This window comes from Argiope bruennichi, chromosome 11, assembly GCF_947563725.1.
Source record: "Argiope bruennichi chromosome 11, qqArgBrue1.1, whole genome shotgun sequence".
Classification (NCBI taxonomy): Eukaryota; Metazoa; Arthropoda; class Arachnida; order Araneae; family Araneidae; genus Argiope; species Argiope bruennichi.
Window position 1 is genome coordinate 51,110,128 of NC_079161.1, and position 27,558 is coordinate 51,137,685.

The 27,558-nt window shown below is 28.6% G+C and overlaps 1 protein-coding gene across 3 annotated transcripts in view; it reads right to left on the minus strand.

The window, feature by feature from the left end:
* LOC129957034 (cell adhesion molecule Dscam2-like) overlaps positions 1 to 27,558 on the minus strand; it is a 329,511-nt gene that overhangs the window by 187,135 nt on the left and 114,818 nt on the right. For all 3 annotated transcript variants that reach the window (XM_056069149.1, XM_056069150.1, XM_056069148.1), the window contains exon 3: positions 11,692 to 11,853. In XM_056069149.1, the coding sequence (XP_055925124.1) occupies positions 11,692 to 11,853 (162 nt within the window). The remainder of the gene's footprint in view (positions 1 to 11,691; positions 11,854 to 27,558) is intronic.

The window sequence follows — 27,558 nt, forward strand, 5'->3', positions numbered from 1 at the left end:
TGTCTTCATACATCAAAGTATATTATAAGAACGAATATCAGCATTTTAAAATGGTAATCAAAAAGTTTCCTTAAAGGTTATTTACATTTTAGATTATATTAAATAATAATTTTTCAACATGGCAGAAATCAACAAATTCTTAGAGAGTATGCCAAATTTCATCCATCGATTCAAAGATCTTTCTGGTTATCGTGTTCACAAAAAAACTGAAATATTCCAAAAATATATGTGGGGAGGGGGAGTCGGATTCAGGAAACTTTAAAAAGTGGGGATTTGTCAAAGTCCCGAGTTTAAATATTTTGGCGATTATATTCGCTTCATATACACTGTAAATTAAAAAATAATAATAATAGGTTATTTATACAAATCAATTTTGAAGTTATAAATTAATTTTGATGATTGGATTAAAAAAAACTATTCGCTTTTTTTATTATTTTCTTTCTCAGAAAAATTAATAAAACTAATTTAAATATTATATGAACACTTAATAGAGAAGTAGTTATAGCATCAGCAGCAGATGAAGGAATTTAACATGGTCTATTGATTCTTATCGAATCAGAATCAAAATATATTACGAAATTCGTAACACAAAAATTATTATTCCATTAATAAATAACTAAATGAATTTAATACCAAGTGACGTATAGATACATAATTACAAATTGACTACTTCGATCGGTTTTGAGGCACACGGAAAAACACTAAATGACCCTACCACATCAAAAGCATTGGTGGAAACTGAGGGTGAGTCCTAAAGACATCCCCGACCACAATACAACCTCTCCTATTGGAGGTTTGTTCCTTCATTGGTAGGGGGTAGCTGACCTAACATTATTTCTACACCCACCCGAGTGACGAGAACCAACTACCATACCGGAATCTTCTCATCCTCATATCTGAGGAGCCTCCTGGTGGGAAATACAAATAGATAAGGTATGCACAAATGAAAAGAAAATTACAGTAATGTGTTAAAAAAATTACTAATGAAATTATAATCAGAGTTCATATGGAACAATATAGCTATCTAAATAACCGCTATTTACATTGAAATACTGATCGTAGCTGATAGAAAGGAATAATTGCTACAGTTTGAAAACTCTTGGGTTGATGACGTATCTAGTTTCCAATGATGTCCTTCTTCCAATTTGCCATAATCAAGGGTTTTTTTTAAAAAATTATGTGGTCTAAAATTTCTACGTTTGTCGATAATTCAATAGCAATTTCACCTGTGGGGATCCGATGATTCTTCCAGTTGAGCACCTTCGTAAATGAAAAGTGGCATTGTTTACAATGCGTGTCTTCTCAGGGCTTAGCCAAGGAGTAGAAATCTTAACTGAATGGGCGTGGCAAGTTCTTGATCTTTAAACGTCCCGCCTCATAAACCTGACATCACAAAAATATGGTACACATTCCGAGATACTGTCCTCCGCTCATTTTATTCATCTTGCAATAAATTCCTTCAGCGTGTAGAAATTGGATTACTATTCTTTTTCTTATTGTATTCTAATATGATCCGGAGAAAATCCATCAAGCAGTGGATTGTAGAAATAACTTTCCAGAAATGAGGAAATTCGTTCAAAACTGTTAACAACGGATTTACAACTGGGAAGATCGCGGTGCCCTTTTGGTAAGGTTTCAGGTTCGAGACTCGATTCCATCCAAGAACCATCGTGTAAGCAGGCATAGTACGCGTTGAATCCGTCGGGGCCAAACGTCCTCTCATTATTATGCTGTGGAAGTTTGGAGAGACTGATACCATTTCAGATGTCTACCTCGTCATCTGACCGCGGTTCAAAATTACGAGGTCAGTGAAAAAATAGTTTTAGTGTTGCTTTAAAAAACAAAACTGTACTTTAATAATACTATGCTATGTACAACTGGGAATACCCCCACGCCATTTGTTGAATACCGCGTTAACTTCTTGGGATTGTATGCAATTCATTAACAACTTAGATTTCCTTTTTATTTCGACACACATATAAAAATGTAATGCAATAATTTTAGTCAGACATGCTTTATTTAAATAATAAAACATATGGCCAATTATAAATTTTATAGCAGCATATGTAAAATTTAAAAAAATCATTGGTTTGACATAATTTCCTTAATTCTTTCAGAAATCAATAAACTAATTTACGTTTTACATAGAAATTTAGCAAAAGAAAAATATTGCTCTCAAAGATCACTTGACGACAGAATTTTCAAATGCTGCTGGCTCTTTACGAACTATATCATGACACTTTACGAAACAGGTATCAGAAGATTATCCTTCAGCTAAAATAATTATCCTGCTAGATCTAATACCAAGACAAGCGTTCATGCGATTAAAAAGAACACCGGAAAATCTTATCTCTTGATTGTGAAACTTCTGGATATTAATATCTTTTATTTTAAGCTTCCGGGCGAAGACATCCATTTCGAACAAAAGTTAATTAAGTTCCCTTTCATAAATTGCTGCTATTTTTGGCCGAAAAATAATAGCTTCATTATCGAGATATTCTGCTTTTTAAGGCTGAATGTTCTTTGAAATAAAATATAATATTTTTGCTCTGCCATATATGCTTACAAACCAAAAATAGCATTTAATTCGTAATTGAATATCAACTGTATAATAAAAAACAATGGAAAATTCACAAAACAAACTACAATAATATACGGAAACAAAATTCTACTCCTGATGGCTTTGTAATAATTATTTTTTTTAACTAGAATCAATCTGGATGTGAACAATAAATATAAAAAGTTTCTCAAAAGGAAATGCTATTTTTCTCTTGTATTAGATGGATTGACATAAACAATTTTGTTAAATATGTTTTAAAAAAATGCTGAAATGAATGCAAAAATTAGTATAATATAAAATTAGTATAATGAATGCAAAAATTAGTATAATATAAAATTAGTATAATGAATGCAAAAATTAGTATAATATAAAATTAGTATAATAAATGCAAAAATTAGTATAATATAAAATTAGTGTAATGAATGCAAAAATTAGTATAATATAATATTAGTATAATATAAAATTAGTATAATGAATGCAAAAATTAGTATAATATAATATTAGTATAATATAAAATTAGTATAAAATAAAATTAGTATAATATAAAATTAGTATAATGAATGCAAAAATTAGTATAATAAATTTGTATTGAAAAAATTCTTACAACAATTGCAGTTATTACATAAATTGCATTATTTTCGTATCATTGAGGAATAATCAACGTGTGTATATGTTGGTATTGTACAGAGAAAACTGTCTTGGATACAATCATCAAATCCGCCACAAATATGCTTTGGTTGCTGTTGTTAGGTTTATTGGCACAAGAACCATTCTTGGCCATACTGCGCCAAGCGTAACAAGCAACAACTGTAAATGTAAATAAGGATTTTGTATCACCGAACAATTTTATTAATTTATTTTGAACTTTTAATTAGAAATTTTATTATATGAATACAATTAAGAAATATTTTGCAAATTTGCAATGGGGAATTCTAAAAGTAATATATATATATATATATATATATATATATTTAAAACGGTGATATATACCACTTTAAAAATTTAATATACATATTTTATTCCATAATTGTAATTTGGCTTACGTTTAATGTTTTCCTGAATTTTCGCAATTTTTTGATACATTTTCCAAAATTATTTAACTTATTACGTCAGAAATTTAGGCACATATTTTATTTTCCTTTGTTGATAGTTGAAAGAGAAAAATTCTGCATATTATCTGCGCTATAAGCATAGAAAAAGAAATGTAGAAGCAGTACATTGAAAGACAATATTCAGTTTTCAGATATATTATCAATACATTTAAGTTATTAGTGACATGATATCATTAGGAAGGTTTAAACGTATCATAAAACGCAGGAGTAAATCTATTAATTTAAAATTATTTTAATGTCAATAATAATTTAATGCTTAAAAATTTTTAAGGGGAGATTAATGAACATCAAGTTATGCATAAGAGATATAACTGAAATGAATCGCAAACAATGTAGCCACGAACGATCTGGTCATTAAAAGTGACTGGCTATATCAATATAATAATATATATAACTGAATGAATGTAATGAATCAATTTCTTCTATGCCTCTAAAAAATTGATCAGTTTAATGAAACTGATTGATATCCTTAAAAGTAATTAAATCAAGTATTATTCACTCGATTATGAAAGCATATTTGCCTTTCTGATCATTTTCATGAAGGTGCTTTTTATTAATATTATATTTTAAATTGTGTTTACTTTTTCTAAAAGATAAAAAAATAAATAACAAAAACACCAACTAACTATTTATTTTCTCTTATACAGAAAGAGAAGGCATTATAATTATAAAACCAGATCTTCCGACACTTTATCGCTTACTCTCAAATAAAATCTTATATCCATTTCAACATAAAATTGTGAACTTTGGATAAAGTATTGTACGGCTTTAAAGAGTGATAATCACAAAATGCAAATCTTTGGTGTAAATCTAGTATTTTTACTGAATCTATTGTACTAATATGTATATTGGACGCCTCTTTTCCTGTTGATTGAAATCAAATTTTGAAACGAAACTACAATTGTAGTCACAAGATAATATACCGAATTTCACAGACTTAATTCATTACATTTTCGAGTTACTGCGTTTACAAACTACAGGCATTAAAAACACTGCGTTTACAAAGTACAGTGAAGTGCAGTTCTCTTTCTGTATAAAGTAATGCATTAAGAAGACACAAGGTTTGAAACTTAGAGAGCTGTCAAAATCTCGAACTCAAATTTTTTGACGATTACGATTTTTCTCAATATTTCGTATAAGAAAAATAAAAAAAATGGGCCTCAATTCTCATGTGAGACTTTCAAATCCTTTTCGAATCGAAAAACAAATTCTAGAATTGTGACTGCAAAACTGTAAAAAGAATAATAAAAAATATAACTAGTAAGAAATTTAGCATACTTTCAATCCAAAATTATGGATTTCCGCAGTATCTTTACAAATGCTGCTTACTGAAAATATTTGTCTATCCATGGTAAAAGAAACTTGATAAAAATACTTCAAAAATGGAAAGAACTAGATATTGCTACTGAAGTTTTATTGCAACTACAACTGCGTTCAAAAAGCTCCAAAACTTAAAGAAGTATTCAAATAAAACTTTCAGATTTCAAATATTTATTCCTTGTGAATGAAGATTGGAAATAATATATTTTAGATATCATTAGAAAAGGGGTGATTCGAATTTTATTTTTGGGCATTGGTATTATCCGTGTAAAAGTAAAGCTATTTATGTGAAAATGGCAATGGCTCAGAGAAAAAAAATCCTTTTGTTCGTTGTAGTGTTAAAAGCATAAATCTATCATTGCATTGGAGCTTTAATGTCCGTTGCAAGTTCGAAAAAGAACGGCCTTGTCTCAAAGAAGCTAACAATTAGTAACAGAAATTTGTAGATTACATGGGCAAAGAGGAAATCACTAATCGTTTTCGTAGATTCGTATTGCAGTACTGGTCATATGAAAATAGTGAGCTTATCTGAACTGCTTCCGACAGTAAATAATGGAAATTTACAAGTAGAGAAAGCACAGGATTTTTGAATGTTTAAACAATGCCATAGAGAGTGTTCTAAACCAATATAAGGTCTGCTTAAACGAATAGTCACCGCAATAAGTTCAATGACCAGACACCAGCTGATGCACATGTGGCAAGAAATGGACTTCTGATTCACCATTTGTAGCATGACATCATGCATTTGTAGCATGCATAGAATCAAACGTTCAGATTTCCTGCATTCAACGATATAACGTGTATGTCTCTATCTATTGTTATTAATTAGAAATATATTTCGTGATATATTACCTTTTTTCGAATTATGAATTGCATTTAAAAATGTGTACTATGAATAATTATTATAATATAAAACACAACACATTGCTAAGAATATAAGAAAATCAAAGAGATCACACTCATTGTGGTTGAAAAACGAACAAAAGCGAAATAGCATCTGATTACTAAAATCTATTTTCTTTTAAAAAGTCTTTACACATTTGCTAAAAAACACAATTTGATAAAAAGATTACAAATATTAACTTGGATTTGATCATATGCTTTTACACAAAATGGCAATGATCATTTGCTTCCTAAATACAAGATTTCCCCTTTGTTTCAAATTGCATAAATGACTTTGCAATGAGCGTATGCAATTACTAAAATAATTATAAATGAACAGCTTAAAAATGTCTAAACGTTTAACTTGTTTATGTAGTTATATTGATTGTAGCTGTATGTATAGTCAATAATTTATTATTCCTTAGGGTGATTTTAAAGTGATGGCAAAATATCTAAAAATATCACAAGCATTTTTTTTTTGTACAAATCATAGGGTGTTAATTTCAAATGGGTACTCATACAAGCACCATCTGTTCCAGCGGGTAAATTAAAAGCAATAAATACGTCTCATAAAGGTTAGAAGCGGGAAAGCGTAAAATCGCAAAAAACAAAACAAAACAAAAAAAAACCTTTTAGAGAAAATATAGAAACAAACACTTTTGCAATTGAATACATGATCCGAAGTGACCTTCAAAATATTAAGTTGGTACACACAAAAAATGAAATATAAGGGAAAGAAAAGCATTGTTTTATCATATTTTCTCTCTTTTCTCTGCTATTCCATCCTTTCTTGAATCATTTTTCATGCTTCTACCATATCCCGTCATTTTCAAACATACATTATGATACACATATGCACACACATACAAAAAAAAAAAAAGGTTCATTTTAGAAAGCTATATTACTCTTCAAACTTTTTCTCATAACAGAGCCTTGTTACTGTTTAGACAGAGCCTATATGCTTTGTATTATGCTTCAGTTCCTTTTTCTTCATTCACTGGAAAAAAGGGCGCTAATAGCAGTACGGCTTTACGTTTGTTCTCCAGAAAACTGTTATAATAATTATTTGACTGAATGGGTGACTTGTTACATGGTTTTAGAATTGTATTATACAAAATGGTCAAAATAAAAACGCACCCCTACTCTAAGCTCTCTATACAGATAACTACTCAATGAAAATGCTCCAAAATTCTTGAACATACTATCCAAGACATGAAGAGACGGATTGCGAGAAAAAAAATTATGCTGATAGATAAACACTGTGCAACAGCAAACAAACATACTAAAAAGAAACAAATATTGACAAAAAAGCACATGTGATAAGGAATTTTCCTTTCTAATTTCTATTGCTGACATGAAGAAAAAGATAAAAAAAATGAAGAAACTGAAATCGTCATTGTAACTACAACTTCGCCCTATAAACACAAAAATTTGCATAAACCCTTGATTTTTCTGGTACTATTCTAGGAATTAAAGGTTTAAAGCTGGGAAGATGTCATTCTCATCAGCGATGGCTTCGCGCTTTGCTTGTGAAGTTGTTTTATGAAAACAAAGGAAATGCTGCAGCTGAATTTCCAGAGTTTCATCGACTTGAGAATTTACGCAATGAACCAGGAAGTATCAAAACATCTCGAAAATTTTATTATACCTCAAACGCCAATGTCTTGCTTCAATTACCTTTATACAAGATGGAGCGACCCCATATATTGGACTCTGTGTACAGCAGTTTCTTATGCAACATTTTACTAATGATAGAGTAATTAGTCATGCGTTTCAGGCAACCAAATCATTTTGTTCTGCACATCTTAATCTCTGAAATTTTTGGCTTTGGGGATACTTAAAAAATGTTGCTTATCGAGAACGTCTGGTAACCTTGGCAGATTTGAAAAATAATATCACTTTGCATGTGCGAAACATCTCAATCGACCAGTTAGATCCACGGTTGTACAAGCTGTCCACAGATTTGGTTTGGTTTTTTGGCACAAGGGCCATAGATTTGGGAAAGCAGACTTTACATCTTAAAGAAGGGAACCATATTAAGCTATTTCCCTTGAATTGATAAGATCCTTGTGATTGAGTTTCATTCGTTCGAATAAAATGTGTAACAAATGTGTATTTTGAATCTTTTAGCAAGTTGTATAACGCCATCTAACAGTGTTTCTGGAATAAGTTTTTTTTCACGTAATCCGTCTACCCATGTCTTGAATAGTATGTTCATTTTTTTTTTTTTAACATTGAGTAGTTTGCTGTATAGAGAGCTCAGAACAAGGCGTTATAATTTTTATCATCTTGTACATTATCCACCTTTAGCAACATATTAATTCACCGATTATACTAATTGTCTTTAATTTCCTTAAATCTCTCGTGCATAACGTGGTACTTATAATTTCCTCAAAAAAGTGTCTTAAGCTTTAAACTAAAATAGATGTAAAACCCATGTTAGTTTAATTGCTATACATTTAGTGGTATTTATTTTGTTATTGTAATGATGATTAGAATGCAGTCGAGTCTCATGACACAATAGTGCCATTAAATGCAAAGTTCTGGATCATCTATTTCAAACTGCAGGTTCTTTTCAGAGAGTAAATGATTTAATTTTCTGATATCTGATAATTAATGAAATCTTTCTTCGCTATCTTTTAACAGTGGAAGAAAATTATAACAATATTAAATAAATACGAAACTGTTATCAGAAAACTGGAAGTTCAGTGCAGCTTATACCGAAATTCTTGCAAAAATGTTTTTTTTTTTTAAATTGCCAAATGCTTGGAAACAATTTCATGGCAATTAAATTAATGTTCCAAAAGTATGTAATTAATATTAATTTTTTGACAATTAATATTCATTCTCTGATTAATAATTCATTTTATGACAATAATACAATAATATTCATTCTCTGATTAATAATTCATTTCTGATAATTAATATTCATTCTCTTAATAATTATTTCCTAATAATAATAACAATAATTAATATTCATTCTCTTAATAATTATTTTCTGATAATAATAACAATAATTAATATTCATTCTCTTAATAATTATTTTCTGACAGTAAGATAATTAATGTTCATTCTCTTCTTAATAATTATTTTCTGATAATAATAAAAATAATTAATAGTCATTCTCTTCTTAATAATTACTTTCTGATAATAACAAAGATAATTAATATTCATTTTCTATTACTTGATTAGTGTCAATTTCCTGATGCCTGATAATTAATGGAATCTCCCCTAGTTGTGTGGTGCGGTGTGGAGATGGGGGGGGTGGCAGCTCAGGTGTCGTCCTCGTCATCTGAGAGCGGTTCAAAATTACAAGGTCCGTCCCAAAATAGCCCTAGTATTGCTTTACAACGGGACGTTAATATAACTAAATTGAACTAAACTCCCCTAGTTTTTAAAAGTGGAAGAAAGTTACCACAAAATTAAATAAATGTGAAAATATCAAAACAGTTGGAATTTCAACGCAACTTATATCGAAAATCATGCAAAAATGTTTTTTTTTTAAATTGCCAAATTGTTGGAAGCAATTACATGGCAGTTAAATTAATATTCTAGAAATATATAATTTATATCCTTTTTCTGGTACATAATATTCATTCTCTGATTAATAATTCATTTTCTGATAATAATAACGATAGTTAATATTCATTTTCTGATACTTGATAACTGTCAGTTTTCTGATACCTGATAATTAATGGAATCTTTCCTAGTTTTTGACAGTGGAAAAAAATTACCACAAAATTAAATAAATATGGAACTGGGAAAACAGATGGATTTATTGCAATTTCGATATCGAAATCTGTGCAAAAATGTTTTTTTTTTTAATTGTTAAACGGTTGAAAACAATTACATGGCAATTAATTTAATATTCCCGAAAGATAACTTTTTAGACATTTTAATGAAATAAAAATTGGCCTTTTTCAGAAATATTTTCAAGACATAACGTGGAAAAATGCCAAAATGTTATTAACTTTTTAATGAAAAATGGCTTTATCTAAAATTTTAATGAAGTCGCCCTGAAATATATATTCTCTCCCTCCAAGATATATATGTAGCAAATTTAGTAACCAACACTGAGACATACTTCTCCTTTATCTTTATTAGAGAATAAATGGCATCTCGCCATACAGGGGAATTATAATTAAAGCGACCCTACTTAGACCAAAGTAGAAACCCATTCTGCTTGACTTACTACAGTGAAACTTTGTTCAGGTGGTATATGGGTTATGGGAAAAAGAACATTGTAAAAAGTAATAGTTTATATATCAACCGCTAGATGGCGCTTTTAACACTAAATATAAAAGACAAAGAGCACTTGAAAATACCAGTGGTTTGTGTTGTAAGATTATTCTTCCCCATGCCATTACCTCGAATTTTCCTGAGCGAGTTGTTTTATCAGAACAGCAGTAATCGATTAGTTGCATTACAATAAGGACATATGTTGAAGAATGGATTGGAAAATATCATTATTAAATTTGAAGAAACTGGAATTGGGTGTACTGCCACAAGTTTTTATAGATTCCAAATGCAAATGTGGAAAATTTCCCTATTTTTAATGCTTAAAGAGAGGTCGGTTCCCAATATCCTTCGACAATTTTCGCTTTATTTGTCTCTTCTTTGATCTATGATAAGAAAAGTTTTTTGATCCATTAAAAGGTCCACATGATGCCAAAACTGCACCCGAAGACTTGGAACAATGCATTGATTTAGCTTCCAGAATTTTTAGCATAATCATTGGCCATGAGTGGCCTTAAAACAATTTGTCGTCAGATAAGGCGCCTATTACCATAGACAAAGCAGTGAATACTCAGAATTGTCTCATATGGGATATGAAGTTATACATGAATCTCTAAACTTAAATCTACATCCTGATTGGTGTGTGATAATTGTGTAATGTGGTTTTTCAGCTAATTTCCTTCTTGATCCCTTTCTAATTAATGAGAATAATGAAGTTACTACGAACTTCTACAGCACCAAGTCATTCCTGCCATACAAGAACATAAATATTTCGGGATTACTTTCTTCGCTCAAGATGATACAACGCCCAATAAGTAAAGGAAATACTTTGGAGATGATCGCATTATCTTCGAAACATATTTTGACTGCTTAGTCTCTGTTCACCAGACATATATCCCTATGATTTCTGGCGGCAAAGACTTCTGAAATCTCATGTCTAAGGAAAGAGCATGCATATTCCGCCTAAGTTGAAAGTGAGGACAACATGTCATGTTACTACAATTCCTCAAAAAACAATTCGAATACGTTATAACATGTTATGAAAATGAGATATTCATGCAAATGAAATGCATATTGAACAAAAGATGTGACAAAATAAAGTTTTGTGTTTCTATTCTTCATGCGCTAACTTTTTGTCTTTATATTATCTCCTTTTTCAGCTACTTCTTTACCTTTTCATTAAATTATTATTTTTTTTTCAGATTACTTTTCTCATGGTGAAAATAACGTATATACCAAGATATAATGTGTAACTTATATACGCAAAAAATACAATAGGGTTATTTACATTATAACCACTCTTTCTGATGTTTGGTAAAACCGAAAGTTCAACCTCTCGTCCTCTTCAAGATGCATGTAGTTGACCTTGACTCTTGAGTTTTACAATGATTATTGATAACTGCAGATAATGATACTTAAACTAGTTTTTATCTGTTCTAGAAGAACTGCCTTTTGCTGTTACCTTGTGTTTCAAAATTATTTGTATGTATTTCAAAGTCTAATAAGTTAAGTTTATTTCCGCTGCAAACCATCAGATTAAGATCAAAATACAAAATAAGTCATATTGATTAGAAAGCTCACCTTTGTTTTCTGTTATCTTCAAAATATGTCCATCATTTCGGATCCAAGAATCAATCACAACGTATTCTCTGACGAAAGATGGCAAGTGGCATTTTAGCACTGCAGTATTCCCTTTTACAACGAAGTCATCAAACACTTGAGGAGTGAAATGCTGCTTCATCACTGAAAATAAAACGATATTTGTTGTTTTTATTTCTGAAATATAAAACTATAAAAGGCAAATATAATTCATTCGCACTTTCAAGTTTCTGTGCGCAAACAGTCAAATTGTGCCTCCGTTTGCGAATGAAAAATATAAACAAAATAGTTCTGTACACATTTGTTCATTCACAGGGTATCCAAAAACGTCGCAAGCAAACTTTAAACGTAGATTAGGCATGATAAAATAAGTTATTTTCATAGCAGAATATTAACATCCCAAAATCAACAGGTGACTGTTTCAGGAGGTTTTCTGTTAGCAAATCAAGTTATGCTTGTAAAATCTGTCTGTCGGAAAAGTATCAGTATAGCCACTAACGTAAATTTAAAAGTATAATATGTACAATACTGGTTTAAGCAATGTCTCTGATTAAAATAAGTATGTCTGTGTTATGTCGGACAGAAAATGATCAGTAAAGTCCCTAAAGCAAGAAGTGAAAGAAAGGAATGCTACAAGAAAAATTAAGTTAAATACAATGAAATTATTATTTGCGATAATAATTTTATTCTTTTTTGTGTGTGTTTTCACATAATTTAAATGAGCTGTAAAGTGCGCAAAACTGAGTGTTTTCTATATTATTTGTTTTTTACATTTATTCGAAGTGTTATCGAAGCTACGCATGTTACTTGTGTTATGTATATTCAAAGTAATTATTTAAAAAATGAGAAAATAAAAAAAAAAAACTATCCCAACATACGGGACCGTAGCTATCAATAAAACGGAATAAAGTCCGTTTAAAACGGAATAAAGTCCATAAAGTTTTAGTCTGTAACGGAAAGTCTTGTTCAAGGTATTTTGAGGTATGCGCTCAAAAGTCATATGAAAAACAACAGTTAAGGTTACAGTGAAAAAAATTCAAAATTTTCAAATGGCAGCACCAACATTTTTTATTGGAATTGTTCTCCATAACGAAACACAATAAATAGCATTGGGACGGTATCTGTAGCACGAAAATTCAACAGCGCTATGTAGACTAAGAAGAAAAGAGAAAGCAACTGTGGTGACAGCGCTTTCTCCTTCAACAGAGACGTTATTTTCAACAGATTCCTGTCGGCACGGCACGTGCTTTGGTTCTAGGCACCATCTGCCACATGCGAAGTGACATTATAGTTGAAGTAGGTCAAGTAGAAAATTTGTGAAACGCAATAAAATGTGTGCACACAATAATATATATACACACAAAATAATGAAAAGCGATTAAACCAACTTCTTCATAAACGATCAGATCATTTTAAAAAATAAATCTGAAATTTTCCGATGGATATTGTTTTCAAAATAAAATAACCGATAACATATTAAAGCATGAAATTAATTACCAATCAATACAATTTATAAAGAAATGTTGCTAGCATTTTTGAATAATTGTAGATCTTCCAAATAATTGCAGAATTTAGATCTTCCAAATAAGAGGTGCGATCTTATTTTTTATAATATAACATAGCAAAATTTCTTGGTAGAAATTTTTTCTTAAAAGAAAAATTGTAGTAATTTCTAGCATTTTATTTTTCTTATCAAAAAAAAGAGTAGCATTTTGAAGATATTTGTTTTTTTTAAGAACTTGTTGCAATTAATATAATTATTTTTTTTTCTGAATAATAAAAGTAAATCCGAAAATGAACAAAATTATATTCAGTTATAAGCTGTATAAAAATAACGATGAAAGCTCAAATTTCTTTTGAAACTGGAACTTCGATATTATTGACATGCATTTATTGGAATTTGGCGAATTTAAGCTTTTTCCATTCAAAATCATTGATAAATCAATGAACTTTAATTACCAATTCAAATTACTTGGTGCCTAGAATTATTTATCAATTAAAATTAATTATATTAATTATCAATTCAAATTTTCCTGGTGCCTGTAATTTTTTATTTGCTCTCTTAAAATAGTATCTATTTTAATTTATTTTGATTCATTCAAGCTCAAAGACAAGGGTGGAAATCGAGTTTCTGAAAATTTTTATTTTTTATATACTTCTGTATCTTGTGTTTACATTTATTGTGAGGGTGAAATATTTTAAAGCCATCTCTCAGTCGATGCCTTCGATAATTTAAAGTTTATACATTGAAAAAAGAAAAGAAAAAAATCTTAATTTATAAAAGAAAAAGGTTTCATACACATCACATGTCCATTGTGTTTTTCAATGTGATGCCTCAATATATCTGCTGCAATCGAAGTGCTCTTTGTTTTTTGTTTATAATGATTACTTTTTTATTAAAATTAGTGATTTTAATACTATTAAAAATGCATTAGCTGCAATTATTTTTATTTCATATATTAAAAAAAATTGAAGGTTTCTTTTTAATTATATATTATCTGCCAAATGTCCTAAATATTGAATATGAATATTTACTATTCTCTTCAGTTCAAATAAAATATTCTTCCTTCGTTCTAGATTCATCTTTAGATTCAGTTTTATTTCATTTGAATTTCTGGATTAATTCGAATTTTTATACTATTCCCTTCAGCTTCAAATTGACACAAGTTACATTCTATTTACTTCCTTGACTATGGAAGAAAAAGTAAACCATAACTAAAAAAAAAGGATAACATCATAAGTAAAAAAATCTAATTTTTTATATGTTAGCTATGCGGACATTGTGCAATGATGAAACATCCATTAAAGTATGTGACTACGTTCAGAATGAATTTTTTGATAAACTTTCGAAATAAGTTATATATTTGAATATTTGCTTAAAAAGGATTGAAAAACTATCTATTAATGTAAACTATACCAGTTAAGCGCCAAAAGTGTTTTCAAAATTGGATAAAATGTCTTTTTTTTTCTTGGCTAAAAAGAGGCATAAAGCAATACTCTTCTAGTTTAAAGGATTGTACTTAGGATTGTACTTCTAGTTTAAAGGATATACTTAGAATTTTGCAAATAGCTTAAAAATATATATTATTTAGTTACTGAACTATAAAATAAGCTGTATTTTTATCCATTCTTTAAATATTGGGATTAAACTGATAAATAATACGAAATTTTCAATTTTTTCATATTGTGAAGCACTAAAACAATTTAAAAATATTTCTAAATGAATGGATTACTTATACTCTAATTCAGGAACTGCAGAAATTATTGATAAATCCTTATATCAAATATGAACAAAGAATATACATTAGATAATAATTTATGAAATTTTCTGTAAGAAAATTATATCATATTTTATATTCGATAAATAGTATCTAAAGATGTAAAATAGCATTAAAGCATATGCAAATACAAATATAAAATCAGCGTAAACACCCAAATAATTAACTTAAAAAATAAATATCTAAAGGTTTTATTTAAAAATAAATGTTCAAACATTAATAAAATTAAATTTAAAAAAATCATAATTTTGGGGAAAAAATCGTCTTTTCTACAGCAGTAAACACATTCCATCGAATATACATTGAGGACAATCCAGCAAGGCGCCGAGTACAATCTCAAATTGTTATTCGATGGCTTGCAGAGACACAGGCACAAGATAATAGCTGCATTAAGAGACTATATGACTTCATGACTAAGAACTGTTTCTGCAATCCTAATAATGATGTTAGTTCCAAGCAGTCGAGCAAGCCCAAATGGGGCTCTATTCAATTATGGCAGATTACGGTCTGCAGATCGCAGGAATGGGTACTTAAACTAGTGTTTACCAATATATTGCTATCTTCGCAGAACCAATTGACATCGCTTCGTTTATGGCAAACTATTAAGCTATTGTAGTGCCCACAGAATCATTTACTTACTTTTCTAGGATTTTTGCTGTCAAAATAATAAATACTGGTGAGAATGATTAAATAATCTTGGAGCACCTATTTCGGGGGATATCTAATATGAAAACATTTTAAAACGTTTTTGTGAAATACGGAAATTTTTTAACTGTCAGATGCAACAGAAAATCCTGGAGACAAGATTAGGAAACTTGCAAATGCATAGGCAGTTGTGTAATATAAGGAATTTGCTTTAGAGTTGGATTTCGTTCTTTTGGGCGTTTATTGTAAAGATATGAATCAACAAAATATTGCGATTTAATAGATATTTCTTAAATTTTATTTTTCAGATTGATTTATTCTTCAATACTAAATTTGTCATTTTCAAGAAAATATTGGATTGAAAATGATATTATTTTTAATTTTCTATTTCACTTTTAACATTATTCCATTAATAAAGATTATCTATAAATAGGATATCTACTCTAACTGCTACCCAATAGTTAATATTTATCCTGTTATAGATAGGCATATAGAAGTAAGTGCTCTAACTGATAAAAAAAATGTATATATTTTACAAGATTTGAATCAATAAATATACGTATCAAAAAATTATGAAGTTTAAATTTGAATACTTTCCACCATTTCCATTGTTCTTATTCAATAAAATGTTCTTGGGAAAATAATGTTTTAAAGGAGGGGAAATTCCATTCTTTGGTGACTAAAATGGGTCCAATTTTGAAGTTTTAAAAATTATGATTATTTTAGACCAGTTCAGTATTCATTACTAAGAAAATCCACTCATCAACGTGGATAAGGTCTTCAATGATCGTTTCAGTTTTTTTCTGAGGCTACTATTGATTGGTCTGAAATATAAAATTCAAAGCTTCATGACTTGATCAAAATGGGTCGTAGTAAAGTGGATTTATTTAAGGTTTAAATTAATATTATATTAAAAATATTTTAATTAAATATCGTCAGTAGAACAAGGGTATAAAAACTTATAGTTCGTAATTTCTTCAGAATTAATTTATTGGCTTGAGCAATATAAAATATAATTTTCATTATTTAAAACATTATTCTAACTGGAACTGAATAAATGTCATAAATCACTGGATTCTTTTTTTTTTATTTCAAAGCATCAATGGAATGCATTTCTGTTAAAAATCTAAATATGATAATTAGATGTCTAACATTCAATTAATTATCCTTAATAGCTCAGAAATATAATGTCTATGATTAAATATCATTTAAATTCAAAAGTAGTAAGTATGACTATAACTGTCCACTCACAGAGGAAACGGTTTTCAAAATGACATTAAGATCCAGTGTTTATCATTAAATTTTAACTCCCGGAAAAGTTTTCAGAAATGAAACACCAATGTGTAGAGATCCTTGTGTATGCTATATTGTTATATTTAATTTTTAGATTTGTTATTGAATTTATTTAATTTAAATTAATTTTGAAAAATGAACAAAAACTGCAGAAGGCAGTTAGAATTTCTTAGAATTCCTAATCTTCCTGGTAATGATTTATGCAGATTTTGACTTCATTTTTGATGTGTTGATTATTTGAAAATTGTAGTTTATGACATTTTAATTTATTTCTAAACTAAAGATGCTATTAATAAAATTGCAAGAGTTATGGAATATAGCGATCCGCCTTGTCATACTATAAAATGCAAAATGAATCTTCAACTTTAATGTAAGACTTTACTGAATTTGAATTCCGAACAATTCTAAGTTTTCGAATTCAAACAAATCGAATAAAGTTCTTTTAAATTACCTTAAATAAAGTGATAAATATGTGTACCAGTGAACATTCGATGATATTTTTAACCTTATTACTTAGTGGTAAGTATATTTACCACCTTCAGTTTCCCTGAATAATATTTGATAAATATATTTACCACCCCTTATTTCATAAATTAAAGATTAAACGATAGAACCTCTTCGAGCGCTAAAAATATACGCACACATTGTACTTTATTATTCGTAGAAATACATTTTAGAATAATGATGGTAAATAGAACAAACTCGCATTAGTTCTCACTACAATAAAAGCATGTTAAAATCATTTCAATGTCCAATTACGTAATTTATTTACATGATAAAATTTAAAAGAAAAAATACGGAGCCGAACAATTATTAGAATTTTGATTATTTTCTTCCGCTAAAAATCGTCTAATTGCGTGACGGAATACATTCACGCTTTTTATTTTCTAGAATGTTTATTTGTTTTCGTTGTCATGGCGAACTCCCCCTTTTTAAAATATTTTGAATAGATCAATAGAAAATCAAAGATTTACATACCATCAAATTAACATTACTTTCAAATTAAAGAGTTTCTTCAGAACTGAATGTAGCATTGTTATTGATTATTTGGAAAATTCCCTATCTTTTTGTCACTTGTTATCCAAACTAGGATAATAACCATGTGTTATTTGAGAATTAAATTACATATTTCAATAATCATGTAATAATTTCCATATAAATCTAAAAATCGCTTTTTTTAAAACAGAATGAAATTCTGCTTAAAATCATTAATTTTTCATATTTTATAAAGGAAATATGTTTATATTCCTTTATAAATTAATGAAACATTTTTTTTTCACTTTACAATGAATAGTTTCGAATGAGATTTTAAATTATCCAACTATTATTTCTTTTTCAGACTAAATATTGAAAATGTTTTTTTTTAAATAAAAGTATTTTTCTTAAAAACCAATATACTGCCATTTTCTTCTTTATAGACTTATATATGACGAAGAGAATGCAATGCACGTGCTAAAAAATTCAATGACGAGATTTTGAAGCATCTGCACATTTCAGACCACCATGAATCCAAAAAATATATTTTTGATAATATGCATGTCTGTTATTCTGTCAGTCTGTGAAAACGATAAATGAAAAATTTTTAAACTATCTAAATATTTAAAATTTGAAATGTTATTTTTGCGCAAGTTTGCATATTTTTATCAAGTTTTGCGGGGAATCATTTCACAGAAAGTTTGTCTCTCTGGACGAATTCAAGTGGACTCGACAATTCAAAACGAAAAGAAATATATCAATGGAATTCGTTGCATATTTTTAGTGTTTAGTATTCATACAAGTGTTATATTTCTGCAAGTGTTTTTATAAATTATTTAGAAATTTATGTTGGCAACGAAATATTCAGTAGTTTCATGAGATTTAGTGATATTACATTTTTATCTCCTACTTACATCTTATTAATAGACAAAACAATTCATAATAATAAATCTTGCAAATACCCAAAGCTCACAGTATTAAAATAATTAGCTTTGTTTAAATGGTTAACAATATTGACTCATTATCTCATAAGCTAGGCCAAAAATTTAACATTGTACTCGATGTAGCTCGCATATTATCCAAAATTGATTCGAGTTTGATAATTGTGTGGGCATATCATATGCAATGGATCTCTTCACTAATTTTGATGCCACGTTTGATCTCTAAACTGACAGGCATAACTGAATATAAGCGGAGATATCTGTTATTGTCAGAGCATGATTTGGCTATAGCAGAGTCAGGTAAATAGCTTGCTGTTTGACAGAATGAGCTGGCTATTAATATTTACTCGCGCAGCTATTAAATGTGAGTTGCAAGTAGCGTATAAATTACAAGTTATAATTTTAATAGGCTTAACAATTCATGTATTAGCTCTCTTAAAATCGCATTTATTGTTCGTTTTCAGATTCCGAGATTCAAACATCAAGGATTGGACAACGCTGATTTTACCCAGGAAATAAAATGAGCACATTTTGGTGGTCATTTATTAATCGTTGACAATTCGTTCCATTAAATGTCTTTCTTTTCATTTCCTCTCCCACTCCCCGTTTTGATTTTCGAATGCATAATTTTTATTTTAAATCTAACTTCATCAATCAATTTTTAAATTAAATCAAAATTTTTATTTTCATAAGACAAGATTAATTTTGTGGCGATCCGCAGCTGATATATCAATTAATTTCACTTATAAAGGTTTATTGCATTGAGAAACAGAACAGAACTTCCTCTGAAACCCTTGCATCTATAACCATTCTGGTCACCGAACTGTTTGATGGGTATCTTATTGGAATCTTATGAAAAACCAGAATAGCTATGTACAGAATTTATAAACATATAAGAAATGAGAATAAAATGAAACAGTTTACAAGGATTTTCAACTTTGAAAAATGAAAGAAAAAATATTTGGAATAATAATATGCAGAAAGAAAAGAATGTATGAAAAACACATGAATTATGTGTTCACTTGTTATCATGACACAGAAGATGAGGATACAGTTATAAAAATGAAATGGAAAATACTTTTGTTAATGGTAACAAAGAAAAACTCTGATTGATATTTATCAATGCAAATGTATGTGCCTTTTTTCCTACCCTTAGTCTTTGTGACTGTAACACTTGATGTTGAGAGCTAGGGAGGCAAGAAAAGTTCTATATTTTCACTGATAAATTTAATTATCTTACAGATTTTTTGCCTGGTGTGGAAGTTGCTGGTGGCTCTTTTCAGCCATTTTTGTTCAAGGCTCGGTTATGGTTTTTTTGTGAACATATCTTCTACCATCTTTCTTCTTACTTTTATTTTGGTGAAATCAATTCAGTTCGGAGCATGCATAAAAGCGCTGATTTTTTTTTTTAAATCTGAGAATAGATAGTGACTTGATTTGCTTAAACAAATTTTATTCAAAAAATTTAATTTTATGAAATTTCTTCAAAGTTTTATTAGATAATATTTTCTAATTAACTGCAAAAAATAATATTTTACCCATACTTTACTTAACTACATTAGAAGTTTATTATTTATAATACTGCATAATTACACAAAATCATTCTTCAAGTCTAGGGATTGCAATACCAGACCAAAATTTCAATACCGGTATTCGGTATTTTTTAGATCTTAATACCGGGATAACGGTTTTAATACCGGTATTAGAAATTTTAGAAAAAGAAAGAAACACAGGTGTTTCTTTGTTTTATTTCCCAGTTTTATTAGAGAGTGTAAATATCACAAAAAATAATTTCTAACCTATAAATTATGACAGTATATAAAGAATCACAAAAAAGTAAAGGAACATCTTATTTATTTAAATCACAAAAAAGTGTAAATATCACTATTCAATCTGTGGTACTATTACAAATTTTTGAAATGTGATCTTAAAAAAACATAATGCGTCAATTGTATTATCATTAAGCCAGAAAAGTTATTTTGTTCAAAAATTACCAGTTGTCGAAAACGCTCTTTTGGCATCTACGCTAGTTGGTGGTACAGTTAGCAATGCGCGATATACTTTTTCCAAGTATTTACCTCAAAATCCCTCATCTTCAAATAAAGCGATTTCTTGTCGGATGGTTTTGGATATAGCTGATTTCTGTATTGTATTTTGGTTCTTGAATTTTTTTTACTTATCGCTAATTCTAACTTTTGTTCAAGAGACAATTCCTTTCACTATCGACATTAGTGTCATCATAATCTTCGATAATTGAACCGAATTCTTCTGAATGTGGATAGGTTTGTGAGTAAAAAATTTTAAGAAAATTTACTATAAACTTAATTAGATTTGAATTGGTTATTTTCTGCTTTTTCATTTTCATTTTTAAAATCATTATCATTATGTAAATACCATAATACATTTTCTATTTCGGTATGCCTTTTTTCTGCGCGATTTTTCATCGTAATATGTAATTCTTCAGATAGTGGCGTGTGCTGTTCTTTCAGTGAATGCAACACGAAATTTATTGTTGCATGAGCTGTTAATAAATTATCATTTCTCCGACATAATACCTCAATAGTCAGTTTTATTGGAAGTAGAGCTGATACAGTTCTCGATATTAAGTCGAATTCACTATCTCAAAAACTAATTTGCAGGTTTAAGTCAATTATTGCTTTTTGGATTGGATTTGTCAGTTTCAAAAATCCTTCCATCATTAGGAGTAAGCTGCTCCAACGTGTTTTAGAATCTAAAATTAACATATATTCTGTTTCATTTTCAGTTAGTATATATTTTTGTAATATGGCATTTTTTGTATGGGAACGTTTAAATATATTAACAATTTTTCGAGCTTTATAGGAAGCAATTCTTGATGAGTTAATATTTCTTCCTCATTAGCGATATCTTCTTCAACAATTACATTGTCATTATCTTCATTGTCAATATCACTCACTCTCACTCTTATTCTTTTCATAGTTGGAATCCGAAGTTTCTATATTCACAGTATTTGGATTCTTCTGTCCTTTATTTTTTTGGTATAATACATCTATTATCCTAATTGAATTCCATGTGCATAGCACAACTGCTGATTTGCACCAATCAACTTTCCAACTTTTTTCATATCTGTTGCTCCATCAGTCGTTATGGATACAATATCTTCTTTCAGGGATAATCCATGTTTCGCTCATTTAAATTTAAACAATTAATTAAGCCATTATTTAGCTAATTAATTTCGCCCGTTAGGGAGACATAAAAACAAAATCGTATACTATTTTGCTATGTTGGCAATCCTTGAACATATAGTGGAGACAATTTTAAATATTTCTAGTAAATATCGAAAAACGGTATTTAAACTTGAGAATACCGGTATTACAAAATTGCACAATGGCTCAAAATACCGGTATTCGGTATACCGGTATTGCAATCCCTAAGTTTAACATATTAATGGTTTGAAGAAAAACAATAAATGAAATAATGTATGATGTTAAATATTTAAAATCTTATATATTAAGATACTTTTAAGAGTTTGTAAACCATAAAATAGAGACATTTCCTGTTGAAGTTATTTTACAATTACAAATAATGGAGATTTCTTAGAATAGGTTTGAGGAAAAAAAAAATTCAGTTAAAAGGCCAAAGTGGGATAATTTAAGCTACATTAGCAGCTTATTATTTATAATATTGCATAGTTACACAAAATCAGTCTTCAAGTTTGAATAGATGAAATAGATAGAAATTGAAATAATAAATTAAATAGATAAGAAATGAATAGAATATGATGTTAAATATTTAAAATCTTATATATTAGGATACTTCTAAGAGTGAGTAAACCATGAATTAGAGATATTTCATGCTGAAGATTTTATAAGTTATTTTACAATTACAAATAATGGATAGTCTTTAGAATAAATTTGAGAAAAAAATTATCAATTAAGATGCTATACTGGGATAATTTTAGATCCTGTAAACCATTAAATAAAAACATTTCGTGATGAAAATATTTTAGGATTACGTCATATTATAATTGCAAATAATGGGAAGTACTTAAAAAGAAAATCCTATCTTAATAGGTTAATTTTCTGATTACAAAAATTACTCTATTGTGAGAAAAATTCTCACATCAAAATTTTTTTAAGTAATTTCGCTGTATTAATGTCCCACCTGGAAACAATACAAGGAACTTCTTAAGGTAGTTTATGCTATTCTGAGCAGGAATCAGATGACAAAAATGCCATCCTTCTCTGCTAAGTTTCATTCCAAACAAGTAGAAGAATGCTTGACTTTTAACGGCGCATTTTGGGTTCATCATATATATCCAACAGATAATAATGAAATCAAGTCTCAAAATTGGGGTCATCCTAGTTAAATCCGTTGGAGCCAAACGTCCTCCCACTGGCGAGGTGTGGAAGTTTGGAGAAGGGGTGCCAGCTTAGATGACGTCCTCGTCATATGACCGCGGTTCAAAATTACGACATTCGTCCCAAAATATCCCTATTATTGCTTTAAAACGTGATATTTAATATAAATGATATTTAATATAGTGATCGTAGCGCCATCTTTCATTCATGTCTTTCTAAAGCACTACCTATCTACTTTCCTAATACAATCTATGTTAATACTTCCACCGGAGAAATCCCCGATCTATGTATACGTGCACTAAGTAGTGATATTCCGATGGTTGTTAGTGAAATAAAGAGTTTATTTTTCTAATAGCGATGAAATGCTTTATACAAAACTCTACAGGAACATCACCACACTAAAACTAAATTGGAGTCATCCTAGATTAAAGGATTTCTTATTTAAAACCGAGCTCTGAGATTCAATAGTACGACGCCCGCTCTGTTGATGCTTCAAAAGGGGACATTAATATGACTAAACTAAATTCAAGACCGAGCTAATTCATCTTATTTTAAAATAAGGACATTTTTATTGAAATGTAAAATTTTATTCATCATAAAATATAAAGCAATTGCCAAATTAAAATTTTTATAAACAAGTAATTCAGATTAAGAGAAGAACTTAGGAGAGTAATCCTACATAGAATTATTTCTCCTAATTAAAGTATCCTATAAAATTAAAAATCATAAATTTATGCATATATTCCGAATAGTCGTAAGATAGAGCGCGATTCAACAGAGTGTGCTGTCGTGGTAAATTACAATATATTATTAAAGGACATTAAAATGGCAAAATTATTTTTAAAAAATCGATTTTTTTGTCACTTTTTACTTTATAAAATGGAATATATTTCACAAATCCCAATACTATTGAACGCATATAGGTTTGAAAAGACCAAAGGTGATAAATTAGCTTTTAAAATAAAATTTCGATATCACATTTTTCATACTTCCAGATGCATTTTTTTATAGTTACTGAGGAAAGAAAAAATTTTTGTTAAATCCAAACAAGATTTATTTCATCATAAATTTAAAAATAAAATAAATAATTTCCAAAGTAATATCACATGCGATTTCGAATATATAGTAGGTTATTGAAGTATTCAGACACTTCAGACAGCGAAATAATGATCAAAACCTTTTTTTAGCATGTCTGTCTTATCCTCAATCAATTAAAGAAGACATTAGTTTCCCAAACATGGGTTATCTTTTGGAGATCAGAAGTGCGGACACACAATGAAAGAAAAGGCCATTAAGTGACAGACATTAAAGTAATTTATCGTAGCACTAAAAAGTTTAAAGTAGTTTTTTTAAGCAAAGTTAGTAGTTTTTTTTATTTAAAGTAGTTTTGTAAAGTAAGTTTAAAGTAAGATTTGAAGTAGTTTATAAAGTAGTAGCCACAATAGAACAGCAAAGTGACTTACTTTAAAGTAATTTTTAAATAAAATACTAGATAAAATTGATACCAGCTGTTTTCTTTTTATTTTAGGTTGGCATTTTATTTATATTTTGACATTTACATATTTGATAGTTTATTTTTAAAATATTTTATATATCATTAAAAAAAGGACTCATAAGTTCAACGTAACTAATTTTTTTTTCACGGTTGTGAGATCCAGTACATAGTTTTGTTTTGTTTCTTATAAATTGGCGGTCATATTATCCAGTTTCAAAACATGTTTTTTTTAAAAATTTAAAAAAATAAAAATATCACATTTTTTTTTTCTCAAATACCTAATGAATTATATGTCTCAATCCTAAAAATAAAGAACAATTAGATACTTAATTCGTGAAATTCAGAAATTTATGATGTTTTGCAATTTCACAAATCTACTTAGTATAATAGATTTAAAAAATCATCCTTTTTTAAAACAATGTAGCAATATAAAAGACTGGAAGTTAATTTCAAACTTTTTGCAAAGTAAATAAAAAAATTACACTACTTTTTCCACTAGTAAGCTATTCTAAATTAGAAAATAGGTTATTAGCAACAAAATGCTCTCTTTAATTTTAAGTAAACATTATTACTTTTTAAAAATTTCTTAAAATGGTAACTGAAAACTTTCACTCCAATTAATATTTTAAATTTTATCCAGAACTTATACATTTTAAAACCATTCCACACAAATTTAAAAATAAAAAGCAATAAATGTTTTTATGTTCACTAAGGATTGCAATTCCAACAAAGAAATAAATCTTTTATCAAGTTTTATTTTTATACTTCGATTTTTCTTCAAGCAATTTTTGAATGATGCTTCTTTTTGTATCTATGTGATATATCACTGAGATATATATTTTATTTCATAGATACATGAAACTACTTTTCTGAAGTATTATCAGAACTTCTGGTATTGCAAAGTCATTTCAATGTTTTACGAGACACAAGATGATATTCGTATGGAGATATTCTCTTCTTTTCTTCTGGCACAAGCGATTAATCACTCCAGTCTAATATTCGACTAGAGTATACTAAGCGATAACTTTTTTGGCCCAAAGGCAAATGCTATAATTCATGTTATTTCTTGTTAACTTGATTTCTTATCTGATTTCAAGAGACTATTGATCAGACTGTAAGGAAGATTTATGTGGTTTGAATTCCTGATATCGAATTCCGCTACAATCACATCGATTTTTTTTTTTTGCAGTTTTTTGCTGAGAGTTATGTAGAGTTAGAAAATAACTTCATTTTTCTAAATTATTTTATTTCTTGGACCAAAACGAGATTAAATTAAGACTTTTATTTTTATTTCGTGTTTTATTTTTAAAGTATCCAGATTGTTTCTGTTTCGATTTGAGATTTTTTTAAGACATGTAAAATAGAACAGCAATATTAGATGGAATTCAATAAGTAATCAGTAAATGTGGTTTCTCTTATATTCCTTGTATATTTAATTTCAGTTTTCATATTCAGAATCTATATAAATCGAACGCCAAAATTCCAGTTATTAATAATAGTTGTAAAATCCTGGGACATATTAATGAGGAGAAGTCTCAATAACCATAGCTATCTCTGACAGAGTGAATATATTATCTTATTTTGCATTTTTTTAAAAAATATTATAAAATCAGTTAGATATTATTTATCCATTTTCATTTCTAAAATTTCAATTAAATTGAAAATATCTGAGATTCAAATTGTTTAATTTTTTAACATGGTTTTGATTTTTTTATAAGCTATATTTAAAAAATTGTATTTTATTGTATTTTGAAGATTTATCTTTTTGATAAAGATACATCTTTAAGAGTTCGAATAATTCAAAACAACAAATAGAAATCATATGAATAGAAATAGGGTTTTTAGTTTTCGATAATACTAAATTTAAGTAGCATTGTTTTGATGAAAATATTCTTTTCTTTAATTTCTTTTTTGTATTTAAAATTCTTTGATGTATTATACTTTGTTAAGCATTCTTTCTGTTGTTTCACTTTGTCATTTGTTTTTACAATTTTTGTTCATATACAATAATAATTTTTTACATATTGCTTATACAGTAATAACACTCCTTTTTTCAACTTTAAGTGGCCCATTTATTTTTCTCTTCCCCTTCCCCACCTACTAATTAAAAAAAGAACAAAATGAAATATTGAAAAATTCTATTTTAAATGGTGTTTCCAGCATGTACGCACTTATAATTAAAATAACGTAAATTTAATGCGTATGTATGAAATTTTTACTTATCATGACTAAAACTGTCTAATTAAAACGCCACATTCAATTTTGGTTCCTCATTTTTCAAGCTAAATATATTAAGAAATACGAAAGGTTTTATAATATCGTTTTTTTTCAGTTTAGTTAATATCATTTTTCAATACAACAAACTAGCTTAAAAGGATGCTACTATCTTCAAACATCTTTTCTAGCGTTTTTGGTTACTAGTATTTTACTTTTCTGTCTATAGATATTGGCAAGGAAAGTCTAAAACTTATCTTTCTTTGTCAGTTTCTACGTCAGAGTTACAGACGATAAACACCTCTATAAACTTCCTAAGCACTAATATCTCAAGGTCAGTTATTTTCCGTTCTAATATCTCGTGTTTTCCTCTACCATTTGCAGTATTTTGTTTTCAAGTAAATGTTTGTTGACTACCGATCAACTGCAAGCGACGCTACATCACCATCTTTTCTGCTACTTCGCTTTTTCATCCTTCCATTATAGAAGAAAAGAATAGCATTAATGCTAGGTTCAATGAGGGAATTTTTCATTGATTCTTATGCTGCAATCCAGATGATGGGCTAAGGAATTAATTTCATGAAACATTGTGCAGAAAGAGTTACTTGTTCATTCTATGTAATCCAAAGAAAATAAAAAGATACACAAAAAGCTTAAGAAAGGATTTC